General features: G+C 40.8%; 1 protein-coding gene across 1 annotated transcript in view; it reads left to right on the top strand.

Moving 5' to 3' along the window:
• The first annotated feature begins 4,861 nt into the window (after nt 1-4,861).
• Nucleotides 4,862-20,995, top strand: part of LOC148044500 (sodium-dependent neutral amino acid transporter B(0)AT1-like) — a 35,119-nt gene continuing 18,985 nt past the window's right edge. The window contains exons 1-3 of the mRNA XM_087721944.1: nt 4,862-5,125; nt 15,294-15,434; nt 18,117-18,254. Of these exons, the coding sequence (XP_087578070.1) occupies nt 4,924-5,125; nt 15,294-15,434; nt 18,117-18,254 (481 nt within the window). The 5' untranslated portion in view covers nt 4,862-4,923. The remainder of the gene's footprint in view (nt 5,126-15,293; nt 15,435-18,116; nt 18,255-20,995) is intronic.

Here is a 20,995-nt window from a genome sequence, read left to right as displayed (position 1 = left end):
AATAGGTGCAAACTGGCTGAATCCCACCACTTTCTGGGTGTGTATCGGTGGTGGGTTTCAAAAAATTTTGGAACCTCTTCTGTAGGTGTGGCCTACTTTCCGGGCCCACGGGTGGAACCTCTTCTAACCGGTTCGGTAGATTTGACGAACCAGTTCTACCGAATAGGTGCGAACTGGTAGGAACCCACCTGTGGTGTGTATGTATGTGTCTTTCGGCTACCCCTGAAGAAAGCCCTATCTGAAAGGGTGGTTTAACTCAGGACGGGGCGTAAAGCTGCTCTTTGTACGCACTGCCTGGCTAGTTTCTTAATAATGATTGGCCTTAATGAGATGATTGAGTAGCTGTGCTACTTCTAGCAGATACTCCTTTGGTTCGGACCTGGCAATAATCTAGTGCTCTCCTTTACTTTCTCTTTACTTTCTCCTGGACTCTGTAACTCTGTCCCCATAGCAATTCTGCCTTTTATGGAAGGGGGGTACTCCTTCTAAGTTAAGGGACACGTCCTTACACTTTTATTCTGTTTATTTATTCTTTTTATTCTTTTATTAGTTTAATATTGCTGTGGAGTACAAAAATTTATTTATTTATTTGACTTATATACCGCTTCATAGGGCTTTCATCCCTCTCTAAGCGGTTTACAAATATTTTTTTTAGCAAATTGAGTCAGCATATTGCCCCCCCAGTCCGGGTCCTCATTTCACCCACCTCGGAAGGATGGAAGGCTGAGTCGACCTTGAGCCGGTGAGATTTGAACCGCTGAACTGCAGATCACAGTCAGCTAAGTGGCCTGCAGTACTGCACCCTAACCACTGCGCCACCTCGGCTCCCTCCAAAAATAAGTTGGAGGGCTGGGCACAAGATGAGATTTTGAGATTCCCCAATCCCTGAGACTTTCATTTCTGAAAAGCCTTGTATGTGGTTGCTTCCAAACTAAGCATTAGTAGATAGAACAGCTACATAAAGTTTGTGTGTATGTTGTGCTTCGTTGAGCATAAAACGGTCTTTTGAGTCTAGTGTACAGATGGGAGTGATAGTCCAACTAACCCCGAAGTTCTAAGAGTAAACATGGAATTTCTTAACCATTTCATACATACCAGTAACAAACACACAGAGCCTTTAAGCTCCTGCTTCATAGCTTAACTCAGTATTTCTCAAGCTTGGCAATTTTGATGCATGGACCAACTCCCAGAATTCCCCAGCCAGTACAGCAGGGGGAATTCTGGGAAATTGAACTTTACACATCTCAAAATTGCCAAAAGTGAGAACCACTGCCCAAACTCATACCATGATAGTGCAAGTATATAGTATAAAAGCATATAGCTTTTTAAAATAACTTTCAATTAGGAAAGAAAAAAAAAGAACCAGGTCACCCCCTGAAGAGGAAAATATGTAAACACAACAACGGATAGAGTGGATGGAGGGAGGAGTAGAAGGAAAGATAGGAAGGTGGGGAGAAAGGAGAGGAATAGGAGAGAGGGAAAAGCAGAGGAAGAATTGGAGGGAATGTAAGAGTAGGAGAGAGGGGAGGAAAGGGAAGAAGAGGGGAAGGGTAGAGGGGAGGAAGGGGAAGGAGAGAAGGGAAAGGAGAGGAGGAAGGAAGGAAGGAGAGAAGAAAGAGAAGAAAGGGGGGAAGGAAGGAGGGAAGAAAGGAGGGAGGGAAGGAAGGAGAGAAGAAAGGAGGGAAGGAAGGAGGGAAGGAAGGAGGGAAGGAGAGAAGGAAGGAAAGGGAGGAGGAAGTGAAGGAGGGAAGGAAGGAGGGAGGGAAGCAAGGAGGGAAGGAAGGAGAGAAGGAGAGAAGAAAGGAGGGAAGGAAGGGAAGGAAGGAGAGAAGGAAGGGGGGAAGGAAGGAGGAAAGGAAGGAGAGAAGGAGAGAAGAAAGGAGGGAAGGAAGGAGGGAAGGAAGGAGAGAAGGAGAGAAGGAGAGAAGAAAGGAGGGAGGGAAGAAGGGAAGGAAAGAAGAAGAAGTAGGATTGTTGTAAGATAAGATGGGTTTATGGGATGGTAAGAAAGCAATTTCAAGTATATTGTCAACTGTAGGGGAGAAAAATTGTTACAAATACATATTATTAATAACAGTTATGAGATCATATAATTGTGAATGTATATATGAGAAATATTTTTTAAAAAAATAAATAAATAAAAGCATATAGCAGCTGTTCTATAATTGCTCAACCTCTGACCTATTTTGATAATTGGAAAGAAAAACTAGTTGTATATTAACCCTTTGGGGAGTGGGGAGGGGGCTCATACAATAAGCACTGGCAATTGCTAATTATAGAGATCATTATTTTCAATGTTTTTTATTCTTACAAACACGGATTTAATATATATATTCCTACCACTTTCAAAACACCACTTTTATTCCATTCCTCGGTAGATGAAAATTTCTAGGCCACTGCAAATCTGTTTTCCTCGCAGAATGCTTTCCAATTATCTTTACTTTAAAAAAGTAGAGCATCTAACGTGAGAAAATAAAACACCATCTTCACCATGGCTAAAAATGGTGATTTAATGGTATAAATTAATATGCTAGTTCTCTAGCAGAGAAGACTCCAATCTTTTTCTTAGGATAGAGATTTCTTAAAAGCAAAAACAAAAATAACCCACCCTGGGATTACTAAAGAATTGTAGTGCAGTCTTCATTTCAGTGGCGTGCGTGAAAAAAAAAATCACAAAATAGCCTTTTCTTCTACTTCGTACAGCATAACCCGTTCTTTTCCTATGAGAGGGGTCTCTGTTGCTCTCTACTGACTCAGGTTATACATTTACGAAGAACAGAAGCATCATGACATTCTGGGAGTAGGAATAATAAGCCACTTTATGTTCTTTTTCCTGGAAAAATACCGAATTTGCAAGTGTTGATCTTTGAAGAAAACGCTTCACCTGAATGAATAATGATATCGTAAGTTTAATATTTTATGAGCCGACTGGGTGACTTTGGGCCAGTCACTCTCTCTCTCAGTCAGAGGTGGGTTCCTACCAGTTCGCACCTATTCGGTAGAACCAGTTAGTCAAATCTACCAAACCGGTTAGAAGAGGTTCCACCAGTGGACCCGGAAAGCAGGCCACACCTACAGAAGAGGCTCCAAATTTTTTTGAAACCCACCACTGGTCCTTGGATATGATTATTCTACACTATCATGCTCATATTTATAAAACTCAGTGCCTCTGTGAAAGGTAAGGATGACTACTGCGTTTGTGGTGCAATCGGAACATTGCGTGTGTTGAAGTTGTTTTAACGCAAACCAAAGATGCCTTTTAAAAAACGAGTTTACATCATATTCTTATGCATGCCAGTGCTGTGTGTGAGGTAATGTAAGGTGGTTCTGACAAGTGTCATCGGCATCTTCATATCTGGTCACATGGGCGGCAAGCCACTCCCATCTGGTCACATGGGTGGCAAGCCACTCCCACAAAGGAGGCCACACCCACAGAGTAGGTTCGAACAATTTTTGAAACCCACCACTGCTCTCAGTCCATCCCACCTCACAGGGTTGTTGTTGCAGGAAAAATAGGAGGAAAGAGTATTGGGTATGACACCACCTGGAGATATTTAAAAATAATAAAGATGCTACGATGCAAATAAATAAATAATTTTTGCCGAACGTGTCTATTTTGTAGTATATATGGAATTCCAATCTGGAGCTGTAGTTGCTGTGATGCAAAATCGGATTCTTAACCCTTAGTTCACCCAAGGGAAGCCTAATTTGTAATTTTGATCATTCCCCCCCCCCCCATTCATTAAGTTAAACATTACAGAATGTAATACTTTTAACTTCTATTCCATGCTGCTTTTCAATGTGGATACAGCATTTCGGTATTTCTATCCTCCCTGCTGTCTTGAGTTACATTTGCGAGAATGGAAAATCAGAAAGCAAAATAGTAAAGTGATTTAATATCAAGAAAGGCAGTGGGGGTGCACACACACACACACACACAATTACACACACTTTCATACTACTTATAAAGCCCTTCATGGTATTGGATCTGGGTACTTGAGAGACCGCCTGCTGCCAATTACCTCCCACAGACCCATTAGATCTCACAGGGTTGGCCTCCTCCCGGTGCCATCTACCAGCCAATGCCACCTGGCTATTACCCGGGGGAGGGCCTTCTCTGTGGCAGCTCCGGCCCTTTGGAATGAACTCCCCGCAGGGATTCAGACCTTCACCTCTCTCCAGGCCTTCCGAAAAGCCGTCAAAACCTGGCTTTGCCGGCAGGCCTGGGGATGATGAGTACCCTCCCCTCTCGACATGTATGGTTGTGCGATTGTTGTCGACTTTTATTATTTGTATTTTGTCTTTTATGTTCCCCCTTTTTTTTCCCTTTGAATTGTTCGCCGCCCTGAGTCCTCCCGGAGAAGGGCGGCATACAAATAATACAATACAATACAATACAATACTACTTGCATATTGTGTTATCTATTCTAAAAGCTAGCAGAACTGCTAGTTCTACATGTCCAAATATTATTATGCACGTAAAAAGGGGAAAAAAATCCAGTCAGGGATGAGATATTGCAGTTTATGAGCTTTAATTCTGCCAGAGTAATTTTCTCCTCTCTATCTCGTGTTAATGAGGGTCAGACAGAAAGAGGCAAGCAAGGAAAGCAAATCCTATTTAAACCTTCTGCTTAATGTACCTTGCGGCAAATTACCCTGTGAATTGCTACTCTTCACAGCTTTGATATCAAGCAACCTCTGTCTTCAGCTGGAGCTTTGGCAGATAAGACATTAATAAGTCTCAGAGTAACCTTGGTTAATCAAATGAGTTGCTGACGCTTTTTTTCTCCTGCCCCAAGGCAGCACCGATGCGTTTAGTGTCAAAGGTTCAGTATAAAGAGTGCCAGCTGGTAGCTAAGACTTCCTTTTTTTGTTTAGCCCAGAACCTGTGGCAGATCTGTGTACAAGAACGATCCAGCAGCCATGGTGAAACTCCAGCTGCCAAATCCTGGTCTGGATTTGAGAATACCTTCTCACAAGGAACTAGAAACGATAGAGACCACAGAAGCAGACTCAAGACCCAAATGGGACAATAAAGCCCAATACATGCTCACCTGTATCGGGTTTTGTGTAGGCTTGGGCAATGTATGGCGCTTTCCCTATCTCTGCCAGAGCCACGGAGGAGGTATGTTTTGATCCCTTCAATCCTCAAAATTAACATTGATTTGATGGAAACTATTTACATGATAGTACATTTTCACCATGCATCGCTGTGTTTATCACAACAGCAAAATCATAATAATGAAGTCAGGGTTTTAAGAGGACTTGTTATCTTGTTTCTCTTTATATATATATAAATTTTTATTTTAAACACATCAACACATCAACAGAAACAGACACATAACTTAAAACAACATGGGAACAACAGGTTCCATCGTATATCATAACAGCAGTTCCGTATCGGTTTCTTTGCAGTTAGTGTTTTCCCTTCTACACATTTCTATCTTGTATTCATAATCTCCTTATTCGTTATCCATTTTTATGTACAATTCTATATTTATTTATACTTAGCTATTTATAACCAAATATTATTTACCTAGATTGTGTTTTATATTTTTACTGTCCTTTATTCTCTTACGTACAATTATAGGTATACATTCACATAGTTATTCTTTTTCTTTGCCATTCTTATATTATTGTTATTCCATTTAAAAGGTTATAAGGTATAGTTTGGATTGCTTTGTTTACCATCCCTAGCACCTGCTGTAACACCACCTTATTTTCTCTTTCTTTTCTTTCCTCCCTCCCTTCCTTCTCTACTTCCTTCTTTCCTCCTCTCCTTCCCCTTCTTCCTTTCCTTAACACTCTCCTACTGCTACCCTCTTTCTTCTCCTTCCTACCCTCTCTCCTTCTCTTTCTCTCTCTTCCTCCCTCCTCTCCTCTTTCTCTCCATTCCACCCACCTCTTCGACTTTTTGGTTCCTAGTTATCTTGTTTCTTGGGAGAATGAGAAATGCAGTGGGAGGGGGTCTCTAAAACCCATCTCATTAGCTTCCCGTGAGACATCTTCCTTGCTCTGATCTTGGAAACATAGGAGAGAAGCAAAAGATGGTTTTGTACCATTTTATTTACTGGAAATGAAGTCGGCTGAATTCACTGCATGGTGTTTTATCAGTGACTTTTAATATACAAAGATCCATTCTAGGAATTCTTAGAAAATCAAGAAAGCCAGGTCACAACTTTCTTCCAATTCCTCTCTCTTCCCCCTCTTTCATTCACGTCTATAAACAGGCAAAAAATGTTACTTTGTGACCTGCAAACATGAGAAAATAAAAATTGTTAAATTTGTAATCAAGAAGTTGTTCATTTTCTTCAACAATTGTAGGCTATCCCTGTGGCATAACATCTTTTATTGCATCGAACTATGTTACTCTAGAAAGTTTTTAATGATCTGTTCAAATATCTTGGGATGAGAGAACAACTTTTTGTTATAATCTCTTTTTACAATATTATTTATAATATTTTAAGACCAATAAGTTGAACAAATGAATCTCCTTCTGTACTTCAAGAAAAACGCTAATAGTGTATCCATATTCTGGAATATTTCTGCTCATTGTGTCTGCTTCATATTTCTTGCCTTTGCAAATCCATTAGTGCTTGGTCAGCTGTTGTGCCCTTTCTTTATATTCATTTGCAGTTCAATATAATGGAGTTGAATATACAGTAGTTTACAGATGCCTCAATAACTACAAATTATCACTAACCCCAACAGTGTCAAAACCCAGCTGATATAGTGATTAGAAGCATTGGGCTAGAAACGGAGAGACAAGGAATTCTAGTCTTGTCTAAAGCATGAAGACAAATGGATCACTTTTTGTATTGTATTGTATTTTATTATTTGTATGCCGCCCTTCTCCGGGAGGACTCAGGGCGGCGAACAATTCAAGGGGGAAAAAGGGGAACATAAAAAGACAAAATACAAATAATAAAAGTAAACAACAGTCGCACAACCATACATGTCGAGAGGGGAGGAGAACTCATCAACCCCAGGCCTGCCGGCAAAGCCAGGTTTTGACGGCTTTTCGGAAGGCCTGGAGAGAGGTGAGGGTCCGAATCCCTGCAGGGAGTTCATTCCAGAGTGCCGGAGGTGCCACAGAGAAGGCCCTCCCCCGGGTAATAGCCAGGTGGCATTGGCTGGTAGATGGCACCCGGAGGAGGCCAACCCTGTGAGATCTAATGGGTCTGTGGGAGGTAATTGGCAGCAGGTGGTCTCTCAACTTTCTGCCAGTCACTCTTTTTTAGCCCCCAGAAGAAGGCAGTGGCAAACTACTTCTAAACAATAGTGCTAAGTAACATGTAGGAGCTTGTTCTTGTAGTCACCAGTGGTCAAGATAACGTGAAGGCAAGGAGAACAGCAACCATTGTCTATGGGATAAGATCTTATCTTTGAAGAAAACAACAGGAGGATATTAGACTTTCTGCAGATGACAAACATCTGTTCTAATAAGCTTAGGGATGTATGTGCTAATCTTAATAATAAATGCACTTTAATTTTTGCAGTCAACATTTTTAATGTGTGTTTTTTGTAATTTTTGTTCTGTTTGGTTTTCAAATTTTGTTCCCTCCGGTTACCCAGAAAGGCGGTGAAGTATAAATCAAATCAATAAGTAAAAACAAATTAGTACTGATATCAATATAACATGAGTTTTGAGCATTTATTAACATTGAAACTGAAGGCCCCACTATTTTGCTTCAATATTATTTTCTGTTTCAAGAAATGGAAAGAATTCTCCTTGCCATTCATCCCTCCCTCCCTCTCCCTCTCCCTCCCTCCCTCCCTCCCTCCCTCCCTCCCTCCCTCCCTCTCTCTCTCTCTCTCTCTCTCTTTTTCTAGATTGACAAGATATAGATCAGTGGGCTTTCCCAGTTCAACAGGGGAGAGAAATTGGATGCCAATTTCAGTCTTTCTGGTAGCTGGCACAGTTTCATGGGAATCACCATGGGTATCAGGGGTAGGCTTGAGCAGGCACTACTCCCGGATTGCTCATGGGTGCACTGTACAGGTGTGCTTGATGCACACTGTGCGCGCATGCACAATACAATCAAAATTGTTCTACACGTGCACAGAAGCAAAAAAAACAAGATGGTGGCGCCTATGGCGCTGTCCAGAGAACCAGTTCAGGGACATGGCAGGCCTGGATCGCTGGCGGTTCCAGCGACCCAGGCCACCAAACCACTACTGGTTCGGTGGTGGGAGTGGCTTAAATCATGTGGTTTGGCAAAATTTGGGGGTGGAGGTGGTAGCAAGAGAACCTTGGGCGTAACTTAGCTTTCATTTGATGATTTATAAAAACACCTGAGATTTTTAAGATTGGTTTCGTACAAGTATTTGCTTGCTTCGGTTATGCATATAGAAATTGAACCTCAGTGGTGGGATTCAAATAATTTAACAACCGTTAAATTATGCCCTAATGACCAGCAGGGTAGGTGGGGCTTGGTGGTCATGTGACTGGGTGGGCGTGGCCAACTCAACATCACTCACGTTGATGGGCGCTTCACCTTAGCTGTTACAATGTAATAAGGGTTAGCTGGAGAGGCAGTTTCTGTAAGCAGGGCAATAAAGATTAGGCTAGAAACAACACCAGAATGTTTCCTTCCTGCCTTCCTTATAGGATTAACCCTGTAAAGTGGGAAAAAACCAAAATGAGATTTCTTCCAACAACCGGTTCTCTGAACTGCTTAGAAAGTTACCAACCGGTTCTCCCGAATAGGTGCGAACCGGCTGAATCCCACCACTGCTGAACCTGTATGTTCTTATTTCAAACTGTAACCTAGCATTTTGGAAGTTTTCATTCAGGATATCAACGTATTTTATTTTATTTATTTATTTATGGTTTGCAGCCAGGTAAAATTAGTGGAATATTATAAAATGAATTTATGCTGTAATTTCTATTTTGAAAAAAAAAATCAGGTCAGAATAGTTCTGATCAACCAGACATTTGAAGATACATATAGCCTGAGTTTTCAGGACCTTCATTCAGTGGACTTTGTATGCAGCAGAGAACATTTACCGTGGACTTCATGCCCATTGTGAGCAATTTAAATAATTTACAACATTGCATCATTTTATGTTGTTTGTATAATTGCATCACTAATGCTTTTATATCCGTTACGTCAATTAACCTCATGCACATTATACCCAGGACATTTGTACTGTGCAAATTATCATTAAAAAGCCCATAAATGTTTTCCAGAATTTTGTAGAAATATTTCTTATTTTAACACTGTTCAAATAAGTCAACTTTATATCCCTTTCTTTTGCTTCTGACCATCTTGACCTTTAATTCATCAAGTTCTGTCATAAGATTGAATCACCATCTCAAACATTTCTTCGGGCCTTTAGAAACCTCTTTTGTAAATCCAGTGATAAATCCTTGCCCAGGTCATTTTTTAATCTCTTGGTTTATCATTTATGTTTCCACTCTAGCTGCCATCTCTGTTTTATAATCCACAATTCTTTATTTTCCTATATTTTTACATCAGTTGAAATTTATTTCACCTTTTTGTTGGTCTTTAACGTCTTCCATTTGTTTTCTTTTCTGCCTTTTAGAATAGAGTTTGTAAAGAAGTATGGAGTCTTCTTCAAGAAACATATTAATTTGTGCAGAAATTATTGCTGCCAATTTAACTATAAGTGTTAAATCGGCAGCAATAAATAAAAATAAATCTCCCAAATCTTTAAAAAACTATTTAAAGATCTAAAGTGTCATAACTTTATCTATCATTTTATAAATTACACCGCTGCTCTTTTGATTCAAGAATAAGCAAATTTTCCTTCCTTTCTACCTTCCTTCCTTCTTGCCTTCCCTCCCTCCTTACCTCCCTCCCTCCCTCCCTTTTTCCTTTCACTTACTTACTTATCTACCTACCAGAAACTGTAGTCCTCTTTACTGTCCCATTTCTATAATCACAAAGTCGGATATTTCTTTCTTTGTTATTTTCAAATTTCACGCCATCATCTCTTTGTTAATAGATTAAACTGTTTATACTGTTTTGTTTATTTAGTTATTTGAAAAGTCTTAGCAAAAGTCCTAATATTTCAAATTTGTCTGGTCCTTTAACTCATTTAAAACTTTCTTAAATTAAATTTGTATTTATTGATTTGTCATTTATTTTATATTCTTTGAATTATTTAAACTGCTGGCTATTTTGTCCTCTATTTGGGGTGAAGTTTTACTCACGAGGTAGTTTTTCCAAACTAATTGCTTAGGAGACCTCTTTTAACTTTTAAATAATTAGAAATGCCAAAGTCACGTGTTTTCCCCAAAATAAGACAGGGTCTTATTTTCTTTTGACCCCCTGAAATAAGCACTTGGCCTTATTTTCAGGGAGGTCTTATTATTTTTGAGGTGCAGGAGACGGCGAGGGTGGTCACCTCATGGCTGCTGCTGTGTTGCAATATTTTCAGGGAGGGCTTATTTTGGGGGGAGGGCTTATTTTAGTGCATGTGCTCAAAAGCCCGATTGGGCTTATTATCTGGGGAGGTCTTATTTTCAGGGAAACAGGGTATTTAGGAAGTGAGTTTAGACATATCCACTGTCCTTGAAGATTCTTCCACAGGTCAGAATTTGATAGCTTTCCTTGAGTCCCAGTGCTCAGACCCAGGAATCAACTACTGTCTTGTGGTCTCCTTATGAGGAACAGCCATCTGAAGCAAAATTGGGCAATCTCTTACCCTCTTCTTGTCTAGAGAGGTTCTGTTGGACCAACTCTATCTTTGGTTTATTGGTCTTAACCACATCCTTGTCTCCATTCCTTTGGAGATGTCTTAGCTTAGCATTCCTCCATCCAACAGTCCTGGCCTTTAATTGCCATCAACCAAGCTAAAGACTATCTCCAATGATTTTTTTTTGCTGTCAAATCAAAAGTAGCATTTTTTGCCTTTTGCTAGCTCAAGTGATGCTATTTGAAGAGCCGAGGTGGCGCAGTGGTTAAATGCAGCACTGCAGGCTACTTCAGCTGACTGCAGTTCTGCAGTTCTGCAGTTCTGCTGTTCAAATCTCACTGGCTCAAGGTTGACTCAGCTTTCCATCCTTCCGAGGTGGGTAAAATGAGGACCCGGATTGTTGGGGGCAATATGCTGACTCTGTAAACTGCTTAGAGAGGGCTGAAAGCCCTATGAAGCGGTATATAAGTCTAACTGCTATTGCTATTGCTATTGCTGCGCTTCATTTCATTGCAGCAAACACATCCCTTAGTTTCTGTTTTTGCAGAAATGCCTGGTCCTTCTAATCACTATCCTCCATAGACATTTTTAAATGATGTTACATTTCACTGACTGTACAGTTTAAAAAGCTGTTTTCTTAAAAAGGCATTTATTTTTTAAAATATCTCACAGGTAGAATTGAGGAGAATTCGGCTTTCTATCTCAAGTGACAAAAATATGTGGTAAAACTGGGAAGCCTAATTTCTTTTCACTGGTCCAAGGGAGATAATAGCAATAGCAATAGCAGTTAGACTTATATACCGCTTCATAGGGCTTTCAGCCCTCTCTAAGCGGTTTACAGAGTCAGCATATTGCCCCCAACAATCCGGGTCCTCATTTTACCCACCTCGGAAGGATGGAAGGCTGAGTCAACCTTGAGCCGGTGAGATTTGAACAGCCGAACTGCAGAACTGCAGTCAGCTGAAGTAGCCTGCAGTGCTGCACTCTAACCACTGCGCCACATCGGCTTCTAGATAAAGAAAAGAGATAAAGAAATAGGAGGGTTCACCAGTCAGGGGAAGTGAGATCATACCAAAACATCAGACCACTGTGATCGACATGGAGAAAAGGATTGAAAAGGAATGTGAAGAGATTGAGAAAGGTTATTTCTCGGCCTTCACTGCAGCTGCACTGAAGCACTGCATTCCAAGGTGGCGCAGTGGTTAAATGCAGCACTGCAGGCTACTGCTAGATCAGCAGGTCAGTGGTTCAAATCTCACCGGCTCAGGGTTGACTCAGCCTTCCATCCTTCCGAGGTGGGTAAAATGAGGACCCAGATTGTTGGGGGCAATATGCTGACTCTCTGTAAACCGCTTAGAGAGGCCTGAAAGGCCTATGAAGCGGTATATAAGTCTACTGCTATTGCTATTGCTATTGCTATTTCATTGTACCAAGAGTAGAGATGAATTCGGAATATGTTCTAACTGGGAAATCAATTTTTTAAAGATGTTTAGATCTTAGTAATATTAGTTCTGTTATTTAAAAAAAAAAACTTTGTAGATTTCTAAACATGGAATTATTGTCCTCGGGCAGAAAAAGTTTGGTCTTAAGCTTCAGGGAATTGACCATTCCTTTCTTATTGGTGTGATATCAAAAGTAGGTATAAAGCCTCTATTAAATTCCACTTTTGGAGATTGGTATAATTATTGACCGCTGGCTAAAATGATTGAGAAAGTGATGATAATTCAGAAGGACCCTGGTTTTATTGAACCATTTCTATTGGGCTTTTAACTGTGATTGAAAGCAGCATGATAAATTACCTGTTAAATATGGAAATTATGATTATATTAGTTTATTTTACTATAGAGAAAGTTTCAGTACCGTGACCTCAATACTTTTCAAGAGTGCTTGATAGAATTCTGCCTTGGTGACGTATTCTGAAATAGTTCCATCTTTCCTGTTGGCCTGTTTCTAGTAAGGGTGATTGAGAGCAAAAATATTTGATCCTTCTGCCACTTAGCACAGAGATCCATCTTGTTTGAATTATAGATGCAATTAGTAATACAAGTGACATCCTGCTCTATTACCTCTAGTGTCAAAGTTTCTGGTTTTAAGGACTGATGCATGAATATGTACTCCCAAAACAATGTAAGTACACTGTTTGGGAATACTTTTTGAAGTTGTTCCTCAATTCCCCGATGGCAATTGGGACAAAGATTATGCTTGCGCAACTATAACTACTGTGGCATATATGATTGTTCCACTGGTGGGATTCAAATAACTTAACAACCGGTCCTCTGCTCTAATGACTATCTGGGTAGGTGGGGCTCAGTGGTCATGTGACTGGGTGGGCTTGGCCAACTCAAGGTCATTCAGGTCGATGGGCGCTTCGCCTTAGCTGTTACAATGTAATAAGGGTTAACCAGAGGGGCAGTTTCTGTAAGCAGGTCAATAAAGATTAGGCTAGAAACAACACTAGAATGTTTCCTTCCTGCCTTCCTTACAGGATTAGCCCTGTAAAGTGGAAAAACAAAATGATATTTCTTCCAACAATCGGTTCTCTGAACTACTTAGAAAGTTACCAACCGGTTCTCCCGAATAGGTACGAACTGGCTGAATCCCACCACTGGATTGTTCATGGGCTGATTGGATATCATACCATTTATTTATACCTTACCCTTAATTGTTATACAATTTACCTGGAGATACCTTCTTGAGGAGTGTTTGGAAGTTTCCTTCCAACCCTCTGCTCAGGCAGATTTCCCACCTGAGCAGGGGGTTAAACTAGAAGACTTCCAAGGTGAGTGGGTGGGCGGGGCAAGCGAGCGGTGAGTGGGAGGGTGGGGCGAGTGAGTGGTGAGCGGGTAGGTGAGATGAGCGAGCAGTGATTGGGGGGAGCGAACAGTGAGTGGGAGGGTGGGGCTAGCGAGTGGTGAGCGGGTAGGTGGGGCGAGCGAGCAGTGATTGGGGCGAGCGAGCGGTGACCGGGTGACTGGGTGGGGCAAGTGAGCGGGAGGGGTGAGCAAGTGGTGACCTGGCAGGGGGCAGGGCCAGTCAGCAGTCACTACCGATTCGACAACCCAGGCCAAATGTCTGATAACGGTTCACGCGAACCAGTGTGAACTAGCTGAATATCAGCTCTATTCCACCCCATTCCATTCCATCCCATTCCATTTTTCAACCTTACAAAATGGGAGAGTTAAACTGTTCATCAGGATAAGGGATTATATTATCACCATATTAAAAGATCACACTAATTGCCAGTTGTTGGGGTTTTTTTTGCATGCAAATTAAGGTGATGGTGACATTAAATTTAAAACACTAAAAAGCTCTCACTACTCTTGGAATATTCTATCCCTTATTAATCTTTTAGTCATTCAAATATACATTTTCTTCTAACACTCCCCTGCTTTTAGAACCAATATTTATCATTAAAGAGCACTTTCCCCTATACCATCTGAACTTCATCGTTGTTAATTATTTTAATACCATTTAAATTATTGTTACGATGTTTGTATTTTAGATGTTGTTTTTGTATGCCTTACGTGTTCATATGAACAGAAAGGCAGTAGACCAATCAAATGAAATATACTGAATAAATACTAAACAGTAGGTCCTTGCATTATTTATATCATATTTCAGATACTGATGTAGGGACTTAGCAAAATAATTTCAGTACCCTAAAGATGATCAATCTGAGATGCAGGTATAACTTTCGTCTTACTATTTATTTTTCAACCAATTTAACTTCAGTTCTCCATTTTCTTTTCCCCAAGTTTACCCCATATCAACTAAGTTTTATTTTATTCATTTTTACTTTCCCCAAATAGTTTGGGGACCTTATTTTTTTGCCTTTTTTAATGATTTGTTCCACAGCATATTGAAGTCTTCAGAAGGAATGGAAGGATCCTTTAATTACCACAGTCATGATTGTAGTAGGCTGCATGCCAGTGGTGGGTTTCAAAAATTGTTTGAACCTACTCTGTGGGTGTGGCCTCCTTTGTGGGAGTGGCTTGCCGCCCATGTGACCGGATGGGGGTGGCTTGCCACCCATGTGACCGGATATGAAGATGCTGACGACACTTGTCAGAACCACCTTAAATTACCTCACAGACAGCACTGGCATGCATAAGAATATGATATAAACTTGTTTTGTAAAAGGCATCTTTGGTTTGCGTTAAAACAACTTCAACACATGCAATGTTCTGATTGCACCACAAACACAGTAGTCATCCTTACCTTTCACAGAGACACTGAGTTTTATAAAAATGAGCATGATAGTGTAGAATAATCATATCCAAGGACCAGTGGTGGGTTTCAAAACTTTTTGGAACCTCTTCTGTAGGTGTGGCCTGTTTTCCGGGTCCACTGGTGGAACCTCTTCTAACCGGTTCGGTAGATTTGACGAACTGGTTCTACCGAATAGGTGCGAACTGGTAGGAACCCACCTGTGCTGAATGCACAGACAATGCACCAGATGCTCTTATAAAGTACCATAGTAATGTATTTTCTTTCAAACTAGGAAGATTCAGAGTAGAATTCACCAGAACTGCTTTCTTGTCCCTTTCATTGTTTCTCATGATCAATAAATCCACTCCTTTTAGGCCAGTTTTATACCAAACATACTCACTCTGATTGTAACTTCACAGGAGCTTTCATGATCCCTTTCCTCATCTTGCTTGTCCTGGAAGGCATCCCTTTGCTCCATCTTGAATTTGCCATTGGACAGAGACTCCGAAAAGGTAGCGTGGGAGTCTGGAGCGCTATCCATCCGGCCCTGAAGGGAGTAGGTAAGTTTTGAAAATATTTTGATCCACCAAGTAACAAAGACCTTTTAACCCACTCTGATACCTCAGCGTCAGGGGTTCACCAACTGAAGGAACAGCATGGAGGAGCTGCTGGAAATGGAAAATATACAACTATTTTAATTCAACATTTTAGGTGCATTTATTTCCAGAGAACATTTAAAAAAACAATTACTGGTTGATGATAAGCCTTTGTTTATTTATTGTCTATTGCTAACGAGGCTAAAAATAGTTCAGTGAATGGGCTGGGAATTTTAGATTAGATTCTACTTTTAATGCTATCACAATATTTTCAACGTTATTTATCATGGCGTTATAATTCAGCAACCATTTTTTTTTGTTAAAATAGTAATTGAAATGTAGTATTTCAAATGGTTCACTGACAAAACCGCGAATCCCTCTTCCGCGCCAACATAACCGCGGAAGGCAAATCCGTGCCATCCAAAGCGCTAAGCAAAATGCGACCCTAGCACGCCGACATAACCGCAGAGGGCAAATCCGCGCTTTCCGAAGCGCTCAGCAAAATGCTTTTACTAGCATTCAAAAGCTAACCCTAACCCTAACCCTAACCCTAACCCTAACCCTAACCCTAACCCTAACCCTAAACATAACGTAACCCTAACCCTAACCCTAACCCGAACCCGAACCCGAACCCTAACCCTAACCCTAACCCTAACCCTAACCCTAAACCTAAACCTAACCCTTACCTTAATTTAAATTGGCTTTCTGTCACCGCGCTGTTGTAAAGTGCCCTTCTGTCGCCGCGCTGTTGTCGCCGCGCTGATGACGTCGCGGTTTTAGCGACACGGTTTTTGTCGGCGCGCTTTTGTCGTGCGCGCTTTTGTCGGGTCACGATTTCAAACAACTAGAAAAGTGCTGTTGCTGTAAATTAAGAAGATTATACATAGTGTCCACAAAGATAAAAAATAAATCTTTTGTTTTAATTGTAAGAAACTACAGAAAACTTTGAAACTTTAATTGAAACAAGAAACTGAAACATTAGATGAATATTAGATGATTAATAAAGGATTGATGAAATACTCAGGGAGAAAAGCTAATCACACTTATATTGTATTACAAATGTTATATTTGAAGTTAGTCAGCTTTGTATTTTTTCTTGCATTTCAAGGATGAGGTATCCTCCTCTGTTAAATATTTCCCCAACACCTCTGTTTTTTTGTTACTGCAGAAAGTCCACAAGGTGAAATAGTAATGAAGTTTCCATGACTGTAGATGTTATAATTACTGATCTTTTTTTTTTCTTTCAAAATAAGGGTTTTGACATGGGAAATAATGGATGGAGGGGCAGGTTAAATTATTATAGTTTGTAAAACTATTTTCTATAGTTTCTTACAGTTAAAACAAAAGATTTATTTTTTATCTTTGTGGACACTATGTATAATCTTCTTAATTTACAGCAACAGCACTTTTCTAGCTGTTTGAAATACTACATTTCAATTACTATTTTAACAACAACAACAGCAGTAGACTTAGCAGTAGACTTATATACCGCTTCATAGGGCTTTCAGCCCTCTCTAAGCGGTTTACAGAGAGTCAGCATATTGCCCCCAACAATCTGGGTCCTCATTTTACCCACCTCGGAAGGATGGAAGGCTGAGTCAACCCTGAGCCGGTGGGATTTGAACCGCTGAACTGCTGATCTAGCAGTAGCCTGCAGTGCTGCATTTAACCACTGCGCCACCTTGGCTCTCAAAAAATGGTTGCTGAATTATAACGCCATGATAAATAAAGTTGAAAATATTGTGATAGCATTAAACGTAGAATCTAATCTAAAATTTCCAGCCCCATTCACTGAACTATTTTTAGCCTGGTTAGCAATAGACAGTAAATAACAATAAATAAACAAAGGCTTATCACCAACCAGTAATTGTTTTAGGGAGCCGAGGTGGCGCAGTGGTTAAATGCAGCACTGCAGGCTATTTCAGCTGACTGCAGTTCTGCAGTTCGGCTGTTCAAATCTCACCGGCTCAAGGTTGACTCAGCCTTCCATCCTTCCGAGGTGGGTAAAATGAGGACCCGGATTGTTGTTGGGGGCGATATGCTGACTCTGTAAACCGCTTAGAGAGGGCTGAAAGCCCTATGAAGCGGTATATAAGTCTAACTGCTATTGCTATTGCTATTTTTAAATGTTCTCTGGAAATAAATGCACCTAAAATGTTGGATTAAAATAGTTGTATATTTTCCATTTCCAGCAGCTCCTCCATGCTTTTTGGCATGGCTAGAACACAGAAAGTGAATATTCAAAGGAAATGCATAGTTTTTGATGGGCTAAATTCAAAGTGCAGTTTCACTTATAGCCTATTGCTGTATTAGTATTCCAAGACAGTTATTCTGTGACTTCAGCCTGTTTTATGCAATCCAATGAAACATTAATGGAGAAAATTCCATGGGGTCAGTTTTAGAGCACCAAAATCTGTAAATACCACTGGTTATAATGGTGGAAAATATGTTGCGTCTTTATCACCATGCAAAACCATCAAACAGCTCCTGTCTCAGCCTCTTTCTATATAGTAGAAATAATTTACTAATCAATTCTATGCAAGGAATGGGGCTGAAATGGAAAATTCATGCAGATTTCGCACAGGTCTTAATTTTTTTAATTGTACTGAATAAGCTCTGCTTAAAGTTTTTCCTCTCTTCCTATAGGAATAGCAGCAATGTTTGTCTCCTTTCTTGTGGGATTATACTATAACACGATTATTGCCTGGGTGATGTGGTATTTCTTCAACTCCTTTCAAGATCCATTGCCCTGGAGCGACTGTCCACTTAATGACAACAAAACAGGTACAGGCTATGAATGAAATGCTTACGCCAGCTGACAATCCTTCACGAGAAGCCTTCTCTGAGGAAATAATAGGAGAAAATATAATGTATATTTTATTTCCCCCCCCCCCGTCCCATAACATTCAAGACTTTTGACCCAATCTGCTGGATTGATTATATTATCCTATGAAAGAATTGCTATTATAAGTAAAAGCAATCATTCTATTGCTGAATCCTTAGCATGATGGTAATTAAATCTGGACTTTGGTGTTGAGATGTGTCTCATCTGACACAATGAATAAAGGGATGGGTAGATATTGAGGTCTACTTAGTATGTATTGGCAGTGACGTGCAGTGAGGTTTATGGCTGGTGAGGCACTGACACAGGGGTTTCAAATTTTTTTAGACTTGTGGACTTCAACTCCCAGAATTCCACAGCCAGGAATGCTCAGTTCGGATTTAAAGCAACAGCATTTGTTTTTCTCCTTTGCGAAAAAGTTTTCCTTCATTCTTTTTTTTCTCCCTCCCCCTCATTCCTCCCTCTCTCCCTCCCTCCCCACCTTCTCCTGTAGAGGGCACTTTTTTAGAGGCTTTTTTAAACAGTTAAGCACTAAGCACTGTATTGGTAATATTTGGGGTAGTGGTTGAAGTTTCTGATAAATAACTATTTTATATGTTCTGAAAGGCAATTTCCAATTCAATAAAAATTTGTATGCCGCCCACTCCCTAGGGACTCTGGACGGCTTACAGACAGATAAAAACATTTAAAAATTTAAAAATAAGGTACATTATTAAAATTGCACATTATCTATTCAGTGTAGGTGGGGCTGGACATTGATCAACAGCCCCAAGCCTGCTGGAATAGCCAGTCGTTCCACAGTGCCGGTGCAGCTACAGAGGACCGGGATGCACCGGTCCATCCCCGCACCCGTAGACCCCTCTTCCCCTCCCGTAGCCTCCGTTCTTCCCGGCAGGCCGTTTCTGCCATGCATTCTGGGATGAGAGGCGGATCCGGGCCGCCATCCATTTCTGCTACTGCACTCAGTGGAGGGGGCTCCAGGCCGCACTCTCAAACCCCTCATACGTTTCAACCAGGGGTGGGTTTCTCGCCCCGTTCCAACCGGTTCGGTTGGAACGAGGCCGACGGCGTCCTCGCGCACGCACGCGGCGCGCATGCGTACTAGCGTCTGCACGATGCTCCAGCTGCTCCTGGAGGATCGCGCAGGCGCTGTATGCGTTCTGTGCATGCGTGGAAAGCGCAGAATTCGTAAAAACTGGGTAAGGAGCGGGCGCGGGTGTGCGGGCGCGTGCGGGCGCGGGGGGGGGCTTTGCCGTTCCCGGAAGTTACTTACTTCTGGGTTCGGCAACCAACCGGATCGCAGGGACCGGTGCGAACCGGTCGAAACCCACCCCTGGTGTCAACCAAGCATTCCCCACAAACATGCCTCACTACAGTTTAAAAGATACAACAATATAATAAAGTAATTTTACTAGTTTAAAAGAAGGTGGGTCCATTCATTCACAGGCATACACATACATTCCACATACAAAGGCATTGCCTTTTTGCAAGATAACCCTAAATATATCGACTGAAATCTTTCTGATAAATTTCTACCTGATCCACACTAAGTTGCTGCCTTGAATTTTCAAAGCAAAACTGCAGGAAGAGGCAAATGATTGATCGCTATAGCACTGTGTTTTTTTTTTTACAGTTACATAGATAGCGTAATTGATGGCTTAAAGCAGTTATCTAAATAAGCTTAGATATTTTTAAAGCACTGACATTGTGCAATTGACAGTGCATAGTACATAGTCCTACAAGAGTTATGTCTTTGAAAAGCATTCTGAAAAAAAGAAAAAAATGGTACTGTCAAGTCTCTTCTGGTGCTTTATTACAATTCATATTTGCACATTAACAACACCGTGTAAGTCATTTTGTCATTGCCTTCTTTCCTTCCTTCCTAATTTTCTATTAAATACTATTCAAAATATGTTGCTTAGGTCATAGAACGCTGCACTCCTTTGAAAAAGAAATATTGATTAATAAGTTAATAACAAACGGGCTGATTCTATTTTTAATATAATTGGTTTAAAATATAACAGGGCAGGAACTTACAAGGCTTGTGCAATATAACAGGAAAGTTACCATTTATGTAAGAGGGAAATATAATTTTCAGATCCTGTCTGGCCTCATCTATAGCAATAGCAATAGCAGTTAGACTTATATACTGCTTCATAGGGCTTTCAGCCCTCTCTAAGCGGTTTACAGAGTCAGCATATTGCCCCCAACAATCCGGGTCCTCATTTTACCCACCTCGGAAGGATGGAAGGCTGAGTCAACCTTGAGCCGGTGAGATTTGAACAGCCGAGCTGCAGAACTGCAGTCAGCTGAAGTAGCCTGCAGTGCTGCATTTAACCACTGCGCCACCTCGGCTCCTTGGATCACTCCACAAGTCCACAAGTCTAAAAAAATTTGAAATCCACCACTGTGTCAGTGCCTCACCAGCCATAAACCTCACCGCACGTCACTGGTGCTATACAGAGTAGATTCAAATAGACTTTGGCGAAAGCTAGAGCTGATAACACTTTACAAGTCCTAGACTGCTTCATTGTTCAAATGATATGTTGGGTCTTCATCACAATATTCCTTCTTTGTTGTGCTACATGAAGCAGCTTGTTTCATTCTGTCATTTTTGGTTGCGGGTGAGGCTTAAGAAGGCCACAATATATGAGGTGTATAAAATATATGAGGATGATTTTGG

Source organism: Thamnophis sirtalis, unplaced genomic scaffold (assembly GCF_051295495.1).
Source record: "Thamnophis sirtalis isolate CommonGarterSnake01/CBP01778 unplaced genomic scaffold, rThaSir2_p1.2 scaffold_8, whole genome shotgun sequence".
Taxonomy (NCBI): domain Eukaryota; kingdom Metazoa; phylum Chordata; class Lepidosauria; order Squamata; family Natricidae; genus Thamnophis; species Thamnophis sirtalis.
This window is presented reverse-complemented; position numbering and strand designations above follow the sequence as displayed.